The sequence below is a fragment of the Plecotus auritus genome (assembly GCF_963455305.1).
Source record: "Plecotus auritus genome assembly, chromosome: 9".
Classification (NCBI taxonomy): Eukaryota; Metazoa; Chordata; class Mammalia; order Chiroptera; family Vespertilionidae; genus Plecotus; species Plecotus auritus.
The window spans coordinates 5,766,982-5,789,033 of record NC_137783.1 but is presented as its reverse complement, the minus strand read 5'-3'; the positions used below and the strand labels follow the sequence as shown (position 1 = coordinate 5,789,033).

Here is a 22,052-nt window from a genome sequence, read left to right as displayed (position 1 = left end):
GGATTTTCTTTTTTTTTAAATATATTTTATTGATTTTTTACAGAGAGAAAGGGAGAGGCACAGAGAGTCAGAAACATCGATGAGAGAGAAACATCGATCAGCTGCCTCCTGCACACCCCCGACTGGGGATGTGCCCGCAACCAAGGTACATGCCCTTGACCGGAATCGAACCTGGGACATTTCAGTCCACAGGCCGATGCTGTATCCACTGAGCCAAACCGGTTTCGGCTGTCCGATGGATTTTCATCATCTTGATATTCACATGTAATAGGGTAAAAACCACATATCTTAACACTAGTGTACCTGTTTCCAATTGCTGTTACAACAAGTCACCAAAAACTTCTCACATGCGCCTACCTGGTTTGGTTCAGTGGACAGAGCACCAGCCCTCAGACTGAGGGGTCCTAGGTTTGATTCCGGTCAAGGGCACATACCTTGGTTGTAGGCTCCATCCCAGCCCTGGTTGGGGTGTGTGCTGAAGGCAACCAACTGATGTGTCTCTCTCACATCGATGTTTTTCTCCCTTTCACTCTCTCTAAGAATCAATGGGGAAAATATCCTCGGGTGAGGATGAACAACAACAACAAACTTCCCGCTTGCAACAAACACATTTCTCATCTCGCCATTGGGGAGGCCAGATGGCATCCTGACCTGGTCTCCCTGAGCCAGGTCAAGGTGTGGCGATGTATCAGGGCACCCGGTCAAAGATGTCCACAGCAGCCTCTCTCTCTTCAGCAAGAACTGGGCCGCATGTCAGAGGCCAGGACAAGAGAAAGCCCTGAAATGGACAGACAGTAGCTGCTCACAACCACAAGGATGAATCTTAGAAAGCGGAAGTCTCAGGAGACCTCACACAGCACAAACGTTTTTCATATGAACAAAATTGAGCGCTAAGTTGCAAGTGTGATGAGAAAAATCAAGGGATGGCTTGGCCCATAATCCAGGCTGCGGGCAGGTAAGAGACAAAGAGCATGTGGTAAGTGTTGTGGGCTACACGTGTCCCCCCAGATTCATACGAAGGCTTAACCCCCTCAGAATGTGACCCTCTCTGGAGATAGGGTCTTTACATGAGGTCACACGGGTGGCCCTAATTCAGTAGGACTGGTATTCTATCAGAAGAGGACACCGGGACACAGACACACACAGAGGGACCCCCGTGTGAGGACACAGAGAGTGACAGTCATCGGCACGTCAAGGAGAGAGGCCGCAGGAGAAACCACCTGGCCAGCACCTTGACCTCAGCCTTCCGGCCTCCAGAACTGAGAGAAATAAACGCCTGTTGTTCAAGCACCCCCATTGGTGGTATTTGTCACAGCAGCCCCAGGGAACGAACAGTGGGTGGGAGGACAGGTGGTCCCTCAATCCAGCCTGGGGGAGGCAGGTGCAGGTGCACAGGTAGGGTCAGAGGGTGGGTGCTGGTGAGGTAGGTGGCTGCTTATCGGTGTTACATTTGTCCACTCAGAACATTTACATTTTATATCTGTCACTTGGTGTGCATCGTTACAAGGCAAAGGAGGAGTTCATCTATGAGGGGCAGCACCAGGCATGTGTTGCCCATCTACTGGGGGTCGGAGGCTCCTCACCCCTGCTCCGGTCAGTCCTGGGTCTGGCTGAGTTGTTTATGGGCGTCAAACAGTGTCATTCCCAAGCTTATGGCAATGAGCTCAGCGGTGACTTGCCTCACAGGCCTGCTTCACTCCTCTGTGACATGGGGTGCCATGAGAAGGATGTTGTCACACGGCTGCGAGCTCTGAGTAATGCCGTGAGATGCAGAGCACCGTGCCAGGCAGAGCACCAACGTCCATGGCTCATCTCTATAAAGCCAGCAGGTGGGGTCATCACCCCGATTTTACAGGGGAGACAGAGCAGCAGGGAGGTCACAGCGGCCTGAGACAGCCGCTGGATCTATGGAGGGTCCCCAGGGTGGCTCCGAGTCTCTGGTCACCTGCCTCCTTCCATGCACATCTGACGGGAGCACAAGAAACTGGGGATCCGCCCCCTAAAACAAGACTCTGAAGTAGAGAAACCAGTTCGCCACGGGGATCTTTGTGGAGAACCAGCAGGTTCACAATCTGATGAGAACTGCCCCCTGGCCTGGTACCAACCGGCATGGAGAGGAGGCCTCCAGTCTGTCAGAGAGGCTGCACGAGGTCACCTTGTCTCCATCCCTGCCAGGCCCGCTGAGCCAGCCTCTGGACTCCAGGCCCAGCACCTTTTCCCTGGTGTCAGCTGCCTGTGGGGTGGGGTGCAAGTCCATCTGAGGCCCAGGGCTGGCTGGTTCCTGCAGAGACCCACACCCCTAACCTTGCAAGCCTGGCCGTGCCGCCTCTCCTGGGGAGGTTATGGTGGCAAGTGTGTTGCAGAGTTGCCTTAGCTTCATGGCTTCACAGATAAATCAGGGAGATAGGAAGATGATAAGCCTATTTTTAAAAGAGGATTGAGGACAGCTACAGAAAGCAAGAAGATGCAGAAAATTGGATTGGCCCTGCTTTCTGGAGAATTTGTATAGAAATGCCTCAGAAGTAAGGGCCGGGGAAAGGACCCCTCCCTCCCCCAGTCTCTCCTGCCCACATGGCCTTTGTCCTTGACCAGCCACTGGGCAGATGTCAAGGTTGAACTTTAATGAGAGGCAGCACTGGGTGCTTCTGAGAGGGTAGCAACTGGGGAGGATGGGCTTCTCTGTGTCACAGAAACTGGGAGGGGGCAGAGATGGGCCTGGCCCTCTGAGGTCTGGCTGGCAGAGGTGGCTGGCCCCAGACTCAGAGGTAAGTGTGGGCTGGCAATGGCCACCTCGCCTGCCTGCTCCAGAGCGACATTCTCCCTGGAAAGGTAAAATTATCCTATATAATAAAAGGCTAATATGCAAATTGACCAAATAGTGGAATGACCAGTCACTATGATGTGCACTGACCACCAGGGGGCAGATGCTCAATGCAGGAGCTGCCCCCTGGTGGTCAGTGCACTCCCACAGGGGGAGTGCCGCTCAGCCAGGAGCAGGGCTCACAGCTGGTGAGTGCAGTGGTGGTGGTGGGAGGCCTGCTCCCTTCTTAGGCCTATAGGGAGCAGGCCTAAGCCATCAGTCGGACATCCCCCAAGGGCTCCAGACTGCGAGAGGGCACAGGCCGGGCTGAGGGACCCCCTTCCCCAGTGCAGAAATTTTGCGCACCAGGCCTCTAGTGAAATATAAAGATCGCCAAGTCCCACGATCCTACATGTGTGTGTACTGGCTCATTGCTGGTCTCTTGTCATTGAAACAAGACAGATAAGGTTCCTGATCAGTGTGGGCACCCAGGGGCACTCAGGGACACTGTTGGCCTCAACAGCCCCTCTCCATTCACAGTTGGCCCCCATCTACCCTTAGAGCATCACAGTTGTTTCCAGGGGTGCAAACCTGGTCTGCTCTCAGCTGAGCCACTCCTAACCTGTTCTCTGTCCCCTGCCCACAGGTTGCACCCTATTTCACACTGTCCTGGTTCCCGCCATCCAATCCTTAAGCAACCCTGGACCTGCCCTGGGCCAGCTATAGTCAGAGTTGTGCCCTTTGCCCGCAGGCTGGCTCTCAGGCCCATCGGCTCTGCTCGTTCCTCTTCTTTCCTACTGGAGCCTGCAAAGGGACCCCAGATCTTAGGGCCCAAGGTTTGGGGAGCTGCTCAGTTTCTTTGGAGGAGATTCTATTTCCTGACTGGGGGCAGGTGCCTGGTTTGGCCTTTGGGGCTCTCAGTCAGTGTGCAAATGTCCCCATCAGTCCCTGCAGGTCCCTTCGCTCTGTCTTCTGTTGGGCCTGGTGTCCCTGAGTCAGAAGCCCATGGTCCTTCTATCCAGAGAAGAACTGTCCAGCCCCAACTGCCCTGGGTGTGTGTGTGTGGCGGGGAGGGGCAACCCTGGGGCTCTACTGCTCTGTTCAGCTTTTCCAGCGCCCCCTCCCTGTGTTTAGGCCCCGTTTCCCTTGTAGACCTGCTATGTCCAAGGCCCTGGTCTCTCCAATAGTCACAGTAACTTTTCCGGCCAACCTCTTAATGCAGTAACATATTTTCCCACTAACGTCCCTTCTCTTGTTCCCTAAGGGGCAAGGTTATACTTTTTTATACCTTTTCTGCCCCGTTAGGGGGTCTTGGAGGGAGAGGAGACAGATGGGTGTGGCAGTCTGCCCTGGGGAATCGGAGGCTGCTGTGGGTTCCTGGGATTCTTTTTTTAAAAAAAATTTTTTTTATTAAGGTATTATATGTGTACATATCTTACCATTGTCCCCCCACCCCACTCCCATACATGTCCTTACCCCCCAATGTTTTGCATCCGTTGGTTACTCCTATTGGGTTCCTGGGATTCTGATGCTCACCTCCCTGCGCGTGTTCCTCCTTCAGAGCATTCCTGCCCGGACCGAGTGGGCGGGGTGAAATCTCACAATGGCTCCTCTGTGCAGGCGGGGCTGACTGCCTTCCATTCCCCCCACCACCCCCCCAAGGGGCAGTTCCAGGAGGGAGGCAAGGGCAGAGGCTGTGGGAGCTCAGGAGGCTGCGTCCAATCTGGGGGGCTGGGAACTGGTCTCCAAGCTCCTGAAATGTAACCAGAGACCCAGGCCAGCGCCTCGGCCAGGCCAGGGGACCCGCAGTAGGGGGTGGGTGGGCTTCCCTAGGTGGCTCACATGCGATTTCTCCCTTGTCTTTCATGTCCTCACTGGTGGGCAGGTGGTCCCTCAGTGATGTATGGCCAGCCAGCACTGGCCCCTAAAGTGTGGCCCAGAAATGACATGGGTCGCCTCTGCTCACATTTCTCTGGTCAAGCAGGTGGAGGAGCCACAGTGAACTTCAAAGGCGGGGCGGGAAGGAATGTAACTTTCCATACACTCACAAGGAGCCCTACTCTCGCAACCAGGGGTGAGGCCGAGCAGGTGAGGGGCAGCTAGGGCCGGGCAGCGCCCCGAGTGGCTGAAGGATGTGCCTGGAGGGAGAGGCAGCGCGAGCGGAGAGACCCTCAGGGCCTGGTGACCATGCATCCGCAAGTGGGGCGTAGGCTCTCACGGGGGGGGGGGGCGGGGGGGGCAGAAGGCCCTCCGTCACGGGTAGGAAGGAATGGCCGCTCTGTGGCCTGGCTGGAAGGCAGAACTTAAGGAGACAAAGGCTTCCTAAAGTCAAAGTCAAGCAGCCCACAACAAAACCCGGTTCTTCGGTGACAAAGTGTTAGGCCAGGGCGACAGGGGATCTCACCTTGCTGTGTGATTAGGGCGGAGGCACACAGCGTCAAACCGCGCCCCTCGCCCCTCGCCCCCCCCCCCCCCCAATACGCGGCAAAGGCTGTGGAAAGACCAGCGCTCAGCGCTCAGGCCCCTGTCCCACATGGGTAGAGCCAGGGGACCCTGGCGACTCAGGCACACGATCCCCCGGGGGGTCCTGGGGCGCGAAGCAGCGCCAAGAGCTCTGGTTCAGCACTGAGGCCCTGGCACCTGCGTTGGGAAGCGGACCAGAGACCCAGCCAAGGGGACCCCAAGAGCGCGGGTGCACGTGCTCAGTGCCGAAGCCACCCCCGGGCACGCACGAATGCGTGTTCGAGCCTGTCGCCTGGGGAGGGGCTCCTGCACCAGCCCGGCCGCCGCCCCTCCCCCGTCCAGCTCCCCATCCCTCCCGGGGCGCAGTCTCGCGAGCCACCTGCAACCCCGGGGTGGGATCCGCATCCGGTGCAGCACCGCCGGGCTGCCAATCCCGAACGCGACCCGGCCTCGGTTCCAACGTAGCCGTTTCCCAGCGCCCCATCCCGGGCCCGGCGCGTCCTTGAGAAGCGCAGAGCCGCAGGCTGATGCGTAAGGTTCCCCAGTCCCAGTGGCGGCAATCCTGAGACGGCTTTGTTCACGGAGGCAGCGGGGGTGGGGAAGCTCCGCGGGACCTCAACGGGCGGAGCTGTCCCCGCCCACGACTCCATCCTTTGGAGGCCTCCAGGCTACTCCGAGGGGGACGTGGCCTTTCCTCCCTCGCTATTGTCCTGGCCGTCCAGTCGGTGCCGCGGCACGCACTCCCGGCCCCCCGAAGTGATGGGCGGGTACAAGGCTCCGTGAGCCGTTCCGGCCCCAGTCCCGCCCCGTCTCCGCCCCTGCGCTCGGCTTCACCCGGGCTCCTTCCCGCCGGCCCCGCCCCGGCCCCGCCCCCGCCCCCGCGCGCTCTCAGTCGGCGGAACCGCACGGCCTCCAGGACCCGCCAGTGCCCAGGCTGGGGCGCGCTGTGGCTGCTGCCAGCCGCTCCCACTCCCGCTCCCAGCCCGGCGGGCGGGCCATGCCCCGGGCTCCAGCCGCGTCGCGCACCCAGGTCCGGCGATGAGGAGCGGCGCCGAGCGCAGGGGCAGCTGCGCCTCAGCGCCCCCCGGCTCGCCACCCCCGGGCCGCGCGCGCCCCGCCGGCCCCGACGCGCCCCTGGCCCTGCAGCCGCCCGCCGCTGGCCAGCCTCGAGCGCGGGACGCGGGCGATGCCCGCGCTCAGCCGCGCCCCCTGTTTGCGTGGAGCAAGTGGAAGAAGAGGATGAGCTCGTCCATGTCGGGGGCCCCGGCGCGGAGGCCCGTGTTTGACGACAAGGAGGACGGTGAGTTCGGCCTCACAGCGGAGACTCAGGCAGCTCTGGGGGCAGCGTGGGGACCCCACACGCCCTCGCAGGGGGGCCGTGGCAGTAGGATTTCCTCCCGTCCAGACACTGCGGCCACGGGATGGGAAGGCGTCCCAGGGCTGCTTGGTTTCCGAGGAACCTGGCGGGCTTTGCCTGCGGTGCCCACGCGTGTCCAGGGCCCCGCCTGCGTCCTCCATGTCCAGTGGCGATCGGGCGGCTCCGGGCTTAGGTACGACACGGCCCGTTGTACCAAGAGCTGCACGTTTTCGTTTTCCTGTTAGGGGCTGTGTGCGGCTCGGTTCATTACTCTCACCTGTGCTGTGCCCAGTGTGCAAGGGAGATGCGTCCCCCACAGGTGGCTGGGGTCCCCTGGCCCTCACTCTCCCTCTCTAGGGTGAAGGTACATGCCTCCCCCCGCCCCTGCATGCCCAGCCTTTGCACACAGATGTGCGGTGGAGAGACCTCCCTTTGGGAAACTGGTTTTCTCTCATGTCCTCCTGCAGGTAAAGCTGCCCACCCAGAATGCAGGTGTCTCTTGAGTGACCATAGGGAGATTGGTGCTGGTGGAAGGCAGGTGACAGGCAGCAGGCCATCCAGGCACACTTCCTGGGGTCCTGCTGAGCACCAGGAGCCTTTGACTTAGCACCTGCAGGGCAGGTGGCCGTGTGGTGTCCGCCTTTGGGGCACTGTGGCAATGCACAGGCAACCACACAGCCCTTTTCTACAGATGTCACACATTGAAATGGTACAGTGATGACACATATGATGTTTTCTGACATTTTCCTAAAATAGTTGAAATCTGCATTTTTTTTTTTTTTTTGTCATTTGTAGGCAGCCTGCAGATATGATGGGTCTTTTATAATTTTAGAGCACAGCTCAGCGTGACAGCCCAAGCTATTTATTTCTGATAAATAATTTAAGTCTGATAGGAAATTACAAGAGTCCGACCGCAGGTCAGTGTTGGCGAGTGTGCAGGCCTGTGCTGACCAGGGTCAGCCGGAGTGATGGGGAGCCTGCTCTTGTGCAGGGGTGGGGGCCGGGGCTGGTCTGGCCAGCAGGGGAGGGTCATGGTTGCCTGCACTCCCAGGACGGGCATCCAGGACCAGCCACACTGGCACAGTGTGTGATCTGGGACCTGCTTTCATTTGTTCTGAACTTGGGGACAGCAGCACTCACTGCTGTGGATGTTTTACGTTATATGTTTTTGTTTTTAGCATAAATATTCAAAATAAAGAAAGCCCGGGTGAACTAGAAACTAACCAGGAAGCAGATTTACGCCTAGCTTCCTCCTGCAGGCGGAGAACACGTCTGAGAAATGCATCCCTTTTCAGCATTTGCTGGCGTCAGCCAAGAGCTGGCCACGCTCTCGCGCCTTCGCACCATGCTCTCTGAGGCACAGGTAGAGAGGTTGATGTAGCAGAAAGCACGGCGCTGCCTTCCGCTTGTTAAGGTAGAATTTTTCCACGTGATGAGTGTGTTAAGTTTCAGAATTCATGGATCATTAAAAGGCAAAAAGAGCACAGAATCTCCTTATGATGCTCGCCATCTGATTGGGGAACTATTTAACACGTCCCCCCACCTCCTTATTTGCCCCTGAAAGGATGGCATAGGCACCAGCCCTCTGGGCTTGTGGGAGGTAACTGATGTTGGCTACAGATGCTTGCTTTTTAGGACATCGATCACCTGCTCATCCCTGGGCATGGTGGCCACATCTCCAAACCGAACACCTGAGACCAGGAGGCCACACCTGTCCCTGGGCGGACATCTGGGTGGGCAACCACTCGGTTCCACTTGTATTCCACGATTGCGTGTCACTCTCCGGGCTTCTACGGCTCAGGCGTCACATCTGTGTCTGCAGAGAGACCATGCAGATCACAGCATGAAGGCCATGGGTTTACTTGGATGGAAAGAATAGGGTTTGGAAAGGAGAAAGGACTGTCTTTCAGGGGGGGAGTTGTGCCCCCTGAATCCACCTCTTCTCCAGGTGAGGGTGTGAAGTTACCCATCCCCTCTAGGTAGCTCCCCTGGGGAGCGGACTTCAAGAGGCGACAGGGTGGTGCTGGTGACTCGCATTTACTGGGACTGCATGGTTGCTATGGCAATGTGAAACCTTCTGGTGACTTTTTTTGATTAAAACACCCAATTAGTATATCAAATTTAGTATGCAGAGAAAAAGAAAAAGGAAAATAAGAGGGCAATTTAACGAAGTGCCAGGTAAATGCCAACTAATGAACGTAGTCGTGATGTGAAAAATCTTCGATGTCCTCCACCCCCACCAGTCCTGTGGCGTCTAGCGCCACTGACCTTACCTGGCAGGGGTTGGGGCATGTCCAGGATTCTCTGAGCCTCTTCCTCACCCCAGAACCAAGGACCAACTTCTTCTCTCCCTTCAGCCCCCCTCCTCCCATTCTGCCCCTCTCTGACTTCCAGGTGTCCCCTGGGCTAGAGGGGGTTGCAGCACCTCCTGCTGAGCAGCTGGGGAGCCTGGGGGGCACCCGCCCTTCGCAGCAGTTTTGTGGCTTGTCTCACACCTAACATGGCATGATTGCTGGGAGGGAGTGACTGACCACTGAGGTTTGCCTTCGCCCAGAGAGACGGGAGTGAGAGAACCCTCACCGGCTGCACAGAGCTCAGCCCTGTGAGGGCAGGCGGGCAGGCAGGAGGGCTTTCTGGTTCTCAAGTCACCTTCCAAGAAATTAAAAACAGGACTTTGTGGGTTGTTGTTTTTTTAATTAGAGAAGTATTACAATGTGTACATGTGTAAGGATTTCACACTTCTCTGTTTTTCCCAAAATGGTCCTAAGTAGGAAAACCAAGACATCTGTAAGCCAGCTCCGAGAGAAGGTGTCAGCGTACATCTTCCAGCCTTTTTCCAGGAATGTCCTCACACACCCAGCTGTCCAGAAACACACTGTTTTTCCTTGATACAGAAATGGGCGTGTGCTCCATGTACGGTTTTGTCATCACCTGCCACTTACTTAGCAATACGTTTCGAACGTCGTATCGATCTGCAGCATCACTTGTTGGCTAAATTGATAACAGCAGTTCTCAGTCCTGGCTGTGACCTGGACTCCATGGGCCCCGCTCCCCAAAACTTGGGCTGAATTTGTTGGGTTAGGTGAGGGGGGAGTTCAGACATCAGCACATCTTTGAGCCCCTCCCCTGGTGATTTTGGTGGGCAGTCAGGGCTGTAATCACTGCTTTGTAGCTTTCCTCTCTGTAGACATAATGCTATTTACTTAATTACCTATTGTAGGGCATTTCCATCTTATAAACACCATAAACAACTTAACAGTGAACATGTCTGTATATTTGTCTTTGCACATTTGGCCTTATTTCCTTAGCATAAATTCCTAGGCATGACATTGCCACGTCAGAGGACCGTCCATGTAAAATGGTTTGATACACCTGTCCAGCTCCCTCCGTGAGCCAGCCGCTGTCCTAGGTGCTAGTTTACAGCGGTGACCAAATAGATGTGGCTGCTGCAAGTGCGGGGTAACTGGACAAAGGGGAAGCCAGGAGACCGACAATAGACAAGGAAACATGAATAAATTACTGACTGGAAGGAGGGGCTGGAGCAGAGAGAAAGGGGGGGGCAGGAAGGGAAACCAGTGTTTGCTCCTCGCTGCTCCCACGAAAACACTTTCCCCAAGTCCTCAACCACGGTGGGTGCTGGTGGTGTTTTCATTTTCCGACAATCTAAAAGGTAGAGGTTGCATTAATTCTTTGAGTTTCTTTGATTACCAGTGAGATTAATCACTTTTGCTTTTGTGTTTGGGGGTGTTGGTATTCTTTTCTGAGTTGCTGGCACCCACCCTGACCAGCACTTCCTGGTCAAACTGGTATGTTTGCTGCCCTGTTTCTTCTCACTGTTGCAAATACGCAGATGCTTCTCCGAACGTTTTATCATTTACTCGGTAAGATCGCTAGTTCTCTTTTTTGTGGGTTTTTTTGGTACGGATGTGTTTAATGTTCGTGTGGTCAGATCCATCAGCATCTTCGGTTCCGGCAGTTTCCCGCCCTGGTGTCGCGTTTCTGAAGCCGGTTCCCAGGCACAGGTAGACATCATTCAATTTGGAAGTCTCCACCTGCATTTTCTTCGCGTATGTCTGTGGTTTTACGTTTTCCCTCGCAAATTTCAGTTCAGACAAACATTCAACATAGAATGAGGATGTTTTTGTCCTGCGAGTCCTGCACTTTCCTAAGTTGAGCACATTTGGGCTGTTTCCAAAATGAAAATGAATTCCTCTTGTGTGTTGGTTGCTTGTTTTTGTTGACCTGTGAGTGGGATCCTTCCACCCATCGTGTTTCACCCCGGGTAGTGCTGGATGGAGCAACCCATTCCTTGAACAATCCTCGCCCTGGGTATGGCCACTGTGCCATAGTTCCTGAGTTGTTTTCTGGGGCTTTGTGGGTGATCAGTCATGTCACCTGTGGAGAATGACTCGCTGGCTACGTGCTGGTGCTTCCTTATTCTTGTTGCGCTGCCCAGAGCCCACGTGTGGCTGACCCCACAGTGCTCATGGGGCCGTGGTTCCCAGTGTCGGGCTAGCCCCAGCTTACTAAGTCTTTTTCCAGTAGGGAGTGAGTTTTAACAGGTGCCTTTTTCCTTCCCTCCTGACCCTGAAGAGAGGGACAGGAGGGAGGGTGGCTCTCCTTGTGTGCCAGGCTGTGGGTCTGTGACAGTTCGCCCTCCCCCACAACACAAGGGCCCCGGTGGCCAGAAGCCTGGTGGCTGCAGAGCCTGGGCTCCTATCAGTGGGAGAAACAGTGCAGGGGCCCCTGGGGTGGGGGTGGGGTTTGGGTTCCAGTTGGGGAGGAGGGCACATAGTCCAGCCCACCTTGCACGTTCACTCCTGGCTCCCCGTGGAGTACAGGGTGAGCGGGGGAACCTTTGGGAAGCCATGGAGTCTGGTGCGTTTCTCTCCCCGTGGCTGACGAGGCTGGTCTAGAGTGGACTTGGGACCTACTGTCATACTTCTTTATGTAACAAATGTCAGCTCTGCATGTCCATCCATCTGCTTCTACATTTTAAAATGCTAAAAATACACCAGTTTTCTTTAAAAAATGGAACCACCCAGCCTCCAGCGGAGAAGAGCTGCAAGAATGCCCTGGAGGTCATTCCTGTTCAGGCTTCTCTCTGAGGATGGAGCTCTGAGGTGGTCTGGGGAGGCAGAGCCACAGAGCAGCATTGCTCCTATGAAGCCAGGCCGGCTCCGAGCAGCTCCCCCAACCGCAGTGGGGCCCAGGGGTCGGGTCCGGACACTGCCTTCCCCAGCCGTCCCCAGTGCTGCTGGCCCATGGGCACACTGCAGGAGGGAGGGCTGAGCAGCTATGCAGCAGTGTAGTTGAGTGAGGGCAGAAGCCCACCGGGCCAGGTCCCCTTGTCACCGGCCCTGATGCATGACGGGCGTTGATAGGAGATTTTAAACTTTCTGCCAGTGGTCAGATTGGACCACAACATGGTGGCGGCGTGGTGTAACTCTTTTCGTTTGCTTTTTGTTTCGTTTTGCTCCTGGCTCTTTTCTCGGGCCTAGCCTGTTACCTGTGGAACCAACATGTAACTATAATGTTGTCTCCTGCATCTTCACCGAAGGCTGCACCCCGAACCTCTTCCTTTATTGTAAGCTGAGACTGGGCATCTTTCCTGGCTCCCTCGCCCCAGGCAGGTTGGCGGAAGGCTGTGTGGGCCATACTCCCTTGTGGTTCCCTATGGCTTTGTCCCAGAGCTGGTCTTCCCGCCGGAGACATGGGAGCTCCTGGGCTTGCTGTGGGGTCCTGATGGGGTGCTCTCTGCCACACCAGGCGGGACTCCCCTGGGGAGGCCCCAGGCCAGCTCTTTGGACCTCTCTGGAGCCTGTTGGTGTTTATGTTACAGGCCTGCGCTCTGTGGCTGTGGTCCCGGTTCCCTCGTTGGTAGGAAGCTCAGAGCCGGGGGCCTCCTTCCCGCCCAGGGAGTGGGCATACACAGGCCAGGTGCCCTGAAGGACATGCTGGGCTCCTCTCTGCTCCCCAAACACCAGTTGGTCCAGCGCGCTGAATGATTTTAATGATCGAAATTAGAGACAATTCGGGAGAAGCTGTAATTAATGAAATGATTGTTATTTTTAAAAACTGGGATGCCTGCTTCATCAAAAATGTTTTTCTCACTGTCCTAAAATTTATCATCTTAAAAATGAAGGCATCTGACCGAAGTCAGCATGGCTGAGGACAGAAGTAGACCAGGGGCTCACTGGGGCCTGGTCCGTCCAGCCGTGAGACGGGTCACTTCTCGTCCTCCATTCCCCTGAACATGACACGGGCGCCCATAGTTGGTCTCTGCGTACTGCCAGCCCGTGTTGATCGTGTGAAATCCCCACTTGATGTTATTTAAGTTCCGAAGCCGAGGAGATGGTGTGGGTGGGATTCAGTGTTGCCTCCAATTTATTAAAAATAGGAGCTGAGCACACAGTTTCTCACAGCAACTTAAAAGCTGACTTTAGAAAGGTCTCTTTGCCTTCAGGATTCACATCACGACTCTTCATGCTTGTGTGCACAAGGCGGGACTTGTTACAAAGGAAAGAAATGGCCGGCATGGCGGGGCGCTCGGGCCTGTGAAGTAGAACTTTACCTCTTTCTTGCACATCCCGGTGTGGGTGGGGAGGTCTGCTGTGGCGTTCAGTACCTTTGCTCTGGGCTCTCTGCCTCTCCCCGTGTCTCGCTGCCTGTATCTTCCTGTCAGCTTTCCATGTGTGACTCCGAGCCCATTCTCTCAGCACTGGGATCCTGGTGGCACCGGGATCCTGGTGGCATGGGGCAGGGGCATGGCACCACGCTTTTCAAACCTAGGGCTCGCTGTTAGTTACTTATTGCTGGTAATAAACTACCCCACAAGTCAGTGACTTCACAGTCATTTTCATGATTCTCATGATTCTCTGGGCTGGGAACTGGGACAGGGCCCAACGGGAACAGGTCTCTCTGCTCCATATGACATCTGCAGAGCCAGAACATCATGGCGGCTTCCTCAGTCACCCACCTGGTGCCTTACTCAGAGCTGGAGTGGCCCTGAGGCCTGGAGGCTGGGGAGGACCCACCAGGAAGTACGTCCCAAAGTGGCAGTTCCCGCTGTTGGCTGGTCCCTTAGTTACCTACCCAGCTTCACCAATTACCTCAGGACGTAGCGGCTTAAAACAGCCAACATCACCCCATGGTTTCTGTGTGTCGGTCATTGGGCGGGTCTGGCACAGGTCCCCCATGAGGTTGCAAGTCTGGATGTTGGCCGGGCTGCCGTCATCCGAAGGTCCGACTGGGGCTGGACGACCGACCCGCACCCAAGCCAGGTCCCTCACATGGCTCGCTGCTAGGCCTCAGTTCCTCACCATGGAGCCTCTCTGAGGGCTGCTTGTGTGACCTCCCAACGTGGCAGTGACCTCCCCATGATCCCGTGAGTGTCCAGACCCAGCCTCTGAGTCACACATTGTAACTGCCACCTTATTCTGGGTCAGAAACAAGTCACTATGCCCAGCCTACACGTAAAGGGAGGGAATTAGGCTCCACCCTTTGGTGGGGATGTCGAAGAACCTGTGGACATGGTTTAAGTGACCATAATGGTCCCCCGTAGTCACAGGGCTGCTGCCTGTCCACAGGTCTCTGCTGCGGGAAAGCAGGACTCCGGCGGAGGCATCCATCCGCCTGGGGCTGCCCTGGGGTCATGTCTGCATGGATTCTCCCTAAGTCTTTTCTTTTGGTTCTTTGTATTCTAAGTATCAGAGTCAACATGAGTTTCTAAAACCAAATTTTAGCTCCTCAGGCAGAAAGGATAATTTGTATAGTTGCCACATGACCAGGGGGCAGAGCGGGGCTGGTGGGGGACGGGGGGCGGGGGGGGGGGGAGGGGGGGGTGGCAGATCAAACAGAAGGAAGGGAGATGCAAGGAAAGCGGGGAGGGAAACCCCATGCTGAAGAAAGGGCCTGCCCCAGGCCCCACTGGTGACCAGCTCCTGTCCGGCTGCCGTGGCTCGAAGGCCGTGGCAGGTAAGCTGCAGTTGGCAGTTGGAACCCCGGGGTGGGCCCCCCTGTCAGGTCTGCAAGGTGCTGGGCAACAGGAGCTAAGACAGGAAGTGGGTGGGGCAGCGGTGGGCTGGCAGCTGCAGGACCACAGGTGCTGAGAAGGGACACCGCAGGGCACGCTTCTCCGCGGTGGCTCTTGCAGAGGATGCGTGTGACACTCAGAATTGGTCAGTGAATACATACAAAACGTATGTTACTTTACCGCCATCATTTGGAGCCCTCTGCCCTTTTCCCGGAGCCTCGGCAGTTAGAATGCGCATAAACACAGGCTTGGTGATGAAGAGCATCCCCCAAAGCTGGGCACGGTGCAGCCCCTGTGCTGGGCTCCTGGGGTAGAAGGAGAGAGAGAATTTGGGAGGGACACCATCTCCCGACCATTGCCTCTCCAACAAGGTGACGCCCACTCTCCTGTCCCAGGCTCCTCCTGGCCCCCCAGCTCCCTACCTTAGCCTTCTGGGTGGCCCTGCGGCTTCTTCCTAGGGTCACCGATGCTTATGGGAACTAGAGCGGGAGACAGCTAGCAAATCCTGCATCTGTGTGGCCGCTGGCCATCGCCCAGGCCCAGGAAGAGGCCCTTTCAGCAGCCCCGAGCACTGGGAGAGCTGTCTGAGGTACCGGCTCCGCCTGGGAGCACATCCGGCCAGCAGGCCCAGGTTCTGGCCTCCGGGGCTCACTAGTCCACCAGCTCCCGAGGGTGGGCGGGAGTGAGCCGGGCATTTGTGTCCCGTGGGGTTTGGGGGGGACATCGTGCAGGCATTCGGAAGCTTTTGACTGAGGGCACGCAGTGAATAAACAACACGTTTTATTTACCTGAGAAAGTCCTGCTTGACGCATGGCCCTGTTCCTCTCTCTCCGTGTGCAGCCAAACTCCTCGAAAGCACTTTCTCCTGCTGTTTCCGGTCCTTCCTTACGGGGGACAGGATTTGTCCCCGTGGACCCAAAGCTCTTGGGAGGTCCCTTCCACGTTGCTAAGTCTAATGCCCGGTTCTCAGCCCTCCTCCTCCTTGACCGGTGGCAGACTGGTCACTCTGGGCCCCCTCCTCGGTCCCCTATCTTCCCGTGGCCTCCTCTCCCAACTGACGCTGGAGCCCCTCGGGGCCCTTACTGCCACTTTCTCTTCTCACTACACTCATGCATGGGCGAGCTCAGGCTTCAAATACCATCCATATGCCAACGGCTCCCTAATTTGAATCTCCAGCCAGAGCCTGCCTCCCACATTCCAGACTTTTCTGTCCAGTCTCGGATTGGACACCGCCCCTCGTGTGTCTCATAGATGTTTCAAATCCAGCACATTCAACAGCAAGTTCTGATTCTAACCCCCACCCCAGCTGCTCTGGCCTGAGAGAGACCTAGGCCATCTGCCCACAGCTGTTGGCCAGAACAGTCACACACCCACCCCCTCCTCTGTCCCAGAGGCCAGAGGGGCCACCTGCCAAGCACACGGGCAACCTGGTGGTGCAATGGTTTGGTGAAAGCACTGATGACCACGTGTCCTTCAAGCCTACTTTAAAATTGTGCCTCCCGCCCGGCCAGAGTGGCTCAGTTAATTGAGCATCACCCTGTGCAATGAAAGGTTGCAGGTTCAATTCCGACTCAGGGCACATACTGGGTGTGGGTTTGATCCCCAGTTAGGGTGCATATGGGAGGCAACCGATCAAGGTTTCTCTCTCACATCCATGTTTCTCTCTCTCAGCATATCCTCCGGAGAGCATTAAAAAAAAAAAATAATAATAATAATAAATAAAAAAATAAATAAATAAAATTGCACCCCCCCCACCCTGGTCCCTGCTCCCCAGCCCAGCCTGCTATGCTTTTCCCAGTGGGGGCTCTGTTTTCAGGCAGTGGGACCTTGTCAGTGTGATGTGGGAAGGGGTGCCGTTTGGGGGGCTCTCCCACAGAAGGGCCAGCTTGGGGGAGACCAGTCAGCCAGACCTCAGATAGAGGGACCTCCCAGAGTCCTAACTCTCTTTCAAAAGAATCGGGGCCTTCAGGGCACAGTGCGAGTCTCGCCCCTTCCGCAGTGCTTTCTGTGGGGAGGCAAAGGCCTTGGCACGGGGGGACCAGGAACAGGGCCACCCCACCCCTATGGGCAGCAGGAGCCTGTGGCCATTTGGACGGTCAGACCCTGGCTTCCGTCTGTCCTTGCCGATTGTTCCACCTTCTCTGATGGGCGAGCTGTCTGTTCTGGGCTGTCAGAGTGGGGAGCACAGACTGGATACTCGGAGGGATAGGCCCACAGAGCTGGGCTTGAGGACAGTCAGGAGCAGTGGGGGGCGGGGGAGGCGGGGATGAGGGGGGTAGTGGCGGGGGGCACTGCCCAGGCTGTGGGAGGGAGACTCAGAGGCTGACTGCGTCTTCCTTTAGGCCAAATGTGATGGATGAGTCTCTGCAGCAGCAGGCGCCACTGTCCGGAAAGCCTTTCCCTGAATTAGGTTGGAAACTTGGTATGTGGGCTGGTTATGAAACACATGTCTGACGGGAGCCCAGGAGCTGGCTGATGAGCAGAGGGGTGCCTCGTGTCCAGGGCAGGTGCTGCCCAGAGCAATCACTGTGCGTGAGGCGGCTCTGGGACCTCAGCTGGGTGTGGCTCTGTCTGCAGGACCCCCTGCCCTTCCACACACTGAGCCGGGAGCGGGGGCTGGAGAATGGGGCAGGGGCCACCTCTGACCCAGGCTGGCTCAGCATCCTGACAGCTGGGCGGGCCGTTCCGTGCGGTGGGCTGGCTGTGCCCTGTCGAATGTTAGCAGCATCCCTGGCCTCTATCCACAGATGCCAGGGCACGCTTCTGTGTTTGTGACCATCGTGCCTCGGACATTGCCATACGGCCCCCACTGCTCTAACCTGCGAGAACAGCCACAGCAGGGAAGTGCCATCGAGGTGTGGCCGATGGACCTGGGGGATTCGGTGTTGATTCTGATCGTCTTCAGGAGTCCCCACCTCTGGCATCATGCCTCCTGGGCCAGAACGTCCCAGAGACAGATGGTCCAGTTGTGGCCTCAGCTTGCAGACAAGACCGAAGAGGCTCAGAGAGGCAATGCCTCACATGGGCCTCAGAGCCAGGCCAGGACCAGGCTTCCAGGGGCGGGCGGAGGCCTGTGACCTGCACAGCCTGGCCCCACTTGCCCGTTTTACCAACACCAGGGCACTTGGGGCGCTCCACGGCTGACACCCTAAGGCTATTGAGCTGTCTTGGGGATATGTGGGTCAACCTGAGTGTGTGTGTGAGCACAAGTGTGCGTGCATATGTGTGTGCGAGTACAAGTATGTGCAAACGTGTGTGAGTGTGGGGCACAAGTGTGTATGAAGATGTGTGCACGTGAGCACAGCATGTGCATGAATGTGTGCATATATGAGTGAATGTTGATGTGCATAGGTTGTGGGTGTACTTATGCACATGTATGAATGTGCGAGGGTGAGATTGTGCATGGATGTGTTTATGAGTGCATGTGTGCGTGTGAGTATGGGCGTGTATGTATTTGTGAGGGTATAAGATTGTGTTTGTGTGTAGCTGTGTGTGCACTCACTCACACACAAGTACAAACAAACAGCAGCCGAGACCTGGTCCTCAGTCCAGTGAGGGCCCCTGCTTGCACAGGAGTGCCCTGGGGCGTGCACACCACACCAGACTCCCACGGTGCTGCCCGGGTCGTCCACTCCGCATGGACTGCTTTGCCCGTGGAAGTGCCAAGAGCCGGGGTGGCGCCGACCGCTGCCCCTGATGTCGCTGCTCGCGTCTTTAAGGAGGAGCTGGAATCGTTGGGGCCCCTGCAAGGGAAGCCTTGGATCTTGAGAGAGGCCTGGTGTTTGAGGGGAGGCAAAGCCAACCATGGACCCCATATGTGAGCTCTGCCTCCTGCCCCCTTCTCTGTTGGGAGGACGGGGAGGTGGACTGCCCACTTCCTACTGCCAGCACCCGGCTCATTGGGGCGGGAGGTTAGGAACTGCCACCCTGTGCTCACGGGCGGACACGGAGCCATGTGGCTGTGTCCACCTGTCTGCAGGCAGCGTCTCCAGGGCCTGGTGGCAGGCGTGGTGAGAGCTGTGTGTCGGGGCTGGAGGTGAGATTTATGCAGCTTGCCTTATCACGCTCGTCACTTCCACTCCCAAGGGCAAGGGCCAGGGTGAGGGCGATGGGGGAGGCATCCTGTTCCCAGGGTGCCTGGCCTTGGAGAGCTGAGCCCTGCTCTCTCACTGGGTGACTCATCTTCAGGTCACGAGTGCGGTCCTGGAGTGAGAGCATCACGGGCTGAGAAAGTGGGGGGACAGTGTCACCCAGACCCAGGCAGTCCTGGCTTTGGACCCAGTGGCCTCTCAAGAAACTTTTACACCAACTCCAGTTCCTTTTAATTAAAGAAAACTGCAATGCCCCAGAGAAGACACGTTCGCTCATCTTCCGACGGAGTTAATTGAAAGGTTCAGAAAGTCTCCGTTAATTACCACTTACTCTCTGGCGATTTCCCCGGCTCCAAGTGCAGGACTCTCTGGATTTCAGCTCTTCGTGTTCGACAGTGAGCTCCCGCGGCAGAGGGAATCTTCCTCAGAACGACGCAGAGACACGAGGGCAAAGCCACGTTCTGCTCACCTCTGACTCCACACGGCCTTGCCCATACTACGCGCTCGATAAATGTTTGCTGGATCCAACTAAAGTGAATAGAAAGAGAATGGTCGAGCTGATGTGTGCGAGGGTGGGGCTCAAGGCCAGGAATAGAAATGGTCAATTTTGAAAATCCGTTTTATTGAAGCATAATTTACCTAAAAATAAAACCCTTTCGATGTAAGGATGTGATCCAGTGAGTTTTGATAGTCTGTGGACTATCGCTATCACCCCAGGAAGTCCCCTGCACCCCTTGTGGTGAGTCCAGCTGGGCGCTGGAGCCGGCCTGTAGCTGGGGGAGCCAGGTCTGCAGAGCCCTCATTCCCTCTCAGTTCTTAATGCTGACTTTGGAAAAGGAGTTTTAAATTGTGATGAAGTCCAGTTTTCATTGGTTTCTTCCTTACGGTTCATTCCTTTGGGGTCCTCTCTAGGAAATATTTGCCCAGGTCATGGTCACAAAGGTTTTCTCCTTTGTTTTCTTCTAGAATTTTTGTGGTCTTAGCTGTTACTTTTTGTTTATATTCCATTTCAGGTTGATGTTTGTGTTGATATGAAGTAAGGGTCCAGGTTCTCCTTTCTCTCATTCTCTCTCTTTCTCTCTGTCTTTCTCCCTGTCCCCTTCCTCCCTCCTCCTCCTCCTCCTCTTCTTCCTCCTCCTCCTCCTTCTCTTCCTCTTCCTCCTCCTCCTCCTCTTCCTCCTCCTCCTCCTCCTCTTCCTCCTCCTCCTCCTCCTCCTCCTCCTCCTCTTCCTCCTCCTCCTCCTCCTCCTCCTTCTCCTCCTCTTCCTCCTCCTCCTCCTCCTCTTCCTCCTCCTCCTCCTCGTCCTTCTCCTCCTCCTCCTCCTCCTGTGCGTGGGCATCAGTGTGATCCAGCCCCGCATCCTGAAATAACTGTCCTTCCCCATTGAAAGGCCATAACCGTGGGCCTTTTTCTGGCCGCCTCCAGTTTCATTGATCTATATGTCTGTCTTTACACCAGCCGCACACTGTGTTGAAGACCAGAGCTTTCTAGAAAGTCTTGAAAGCAGATGTGTTGGCCTCCAACGTGGTTTTCCTTTTCAGGTTGTCGTGACTGTTCCAGATGTGTTGCCTTTCCTGTATCCGTTAGCATCCGTCTGTCAGCTCCTAAGAGAAGCTGGCTGATCTAGATTGGGGCTGCACTGAGACTCCTGACCAATTCAGAGAGAACGGACCTCTGACGGTTGGAGTTCCCCAGCCCACGAACATTCCGTGTCATGACATGTATTCTGTCGTGGCATGAAGTCTGCCTTCATTTCTGTCAGCATTTGTTACGGTTGAGGCGTTGCACATTTTCATCTATCCCTGCATATTTCGTGTTTTTTAAATTAATTGTTACCTATTGACTATATCCTAAAACCTTGCTGAACTCACCTATTCCAGTATCTTATTGGTAGATTTCCCAGGGTTTTCTCTGTCACAGTCATGTCACTGCTGAGTAAAGACATTTTTCGTTCTTACCTTTTGCACGTTTACTGCGCCTTCTAGCATCTCCCGCACAATGGTGAGCAGACGTGGAAAAAGCAGACATCCTTGCCTTTTTCCTGGTCTCAGAGAGAGCGTTCAGGATTTCACAGGGAAGTATAACGCCTTCTCTTCCTCGTGTGCCGAGTTTCTTGTTCTTAAATCACTAATGGTTGTTGAAGTTTGTCAAATGCGTTTCCTGCGTCTGTGGGGGTGGTCACAAGCTTTTCCTCGTTTACTCAGCCAATGTGGTCAATTGCATCGATTGACTTCTGGACAGTGTGCCAACCTCGCATTGCTGAGTTCGGTTTCCTCCTACTTCACCCATGATCACACCTGCACTCGTTAGGGACACGGCTGTAGGTTTTCTGGTCTCATAACCTCCGGGTCTGGTGTTGGTATGGGGTCTCTGCTGGCCGCACAGCAGGGCTGGAGGGGGCTGCTTCGCCTCTGTTTTCTGAGAAAGCCTGGGTGAGGTGGGTGTTCTTTCTCCAGAACACGCTTGCTGGGATTCCCGAGGGAGGGCACTGGAGCCTGGAGTTTTTGTGGAAGATTCGAACACATATTCGGTTTCCTTAATAGATATGGGGGCTTCAGGGTTTCCAGTATTCTCATGTTACTGTTGGTTATTTGTCTTTACGGAATGGAATTTGTCCGTTTCATGGAAGTTGTTCAGTTGGTTGATACAACGGGGGTGTTTTCCTGGTAACGTTTGCAGGGAGGCCTCCCTTTTAGAGCAGTATTTTGTGTTTTCTCTCGTTTTCTTGTCTATGATGACAAGGAGAGGATGGTCCAGCTCTCTGGGTTAGTCTGTCTCTTCCTTTCCTTCTGTCTCGCTGCGCCTCCCACACCTTGCCTGCTCCCGGCTGCGCTCACATTGTTCATCTTTTTATGGCGATGAAATGTCCCTCTTTATCGCGGGGAATACTCCTTGCCTTAAGCTCCATTTGATATTCATTTGGCCACTTACCTTTCTTTCAGTTCGTATTTGCGGCATCTATTTGTTTTCACCACATCTGTATCTTTAAATGGGAAGTAGGTCTTTCATAAGTAGCCTATAGTTGAGTGTTGCTTTTTAAAGTCCAGCCTGAAAAAGGTCTGCTTTTTAATTGGATGGTTAATCCATGTACTTGAATGTGCATATTGATGTGTTTGAGTCTGCAATCTTGCTATTCTTTTTATTTCCCATCTGTTGTTTGTTTGTTTGTTTTTAGTTATTTTATGTATTGATTTGGGAGAGAGTAAAGAGAGACAGAGACGGAGAGATTTGTTGTTCCACTTATTTATGCATTTATTGGGTTGATTCTTATATGCGTCCTGTCTGGGAATGGAACCTGCAACCTT

At 55.4% G+C, this 22,052-nt stretch overlaps 1 protein-coding gene across 1 annotated transcript in view; it reads left to right on the top strand.

Annotated features, from left to right (window-relative positions):
• The first annotated feature begins 6,105 nt into the window (after positions 1 to 6,105).
• Positions 6,106 to 22,052, top strand: part of STK32C (serine/threonine kinase 32C) — a 39,313-nt gene continuing 23,366 nt past the window's right edge. Inside the window, exon 1 of the mRNA XM_080643243.1 lies at positions 6,106 to 6,563. Coding sequence (XP_080499369.1) covers positions 6,302 to 6,563 — 262 coding nt within the window. The 5' untranslated portion in view covers positions 6,106 to 6,301. The remainder of the gene's footprint in view (positions 6,564 to 22,052) is intronic.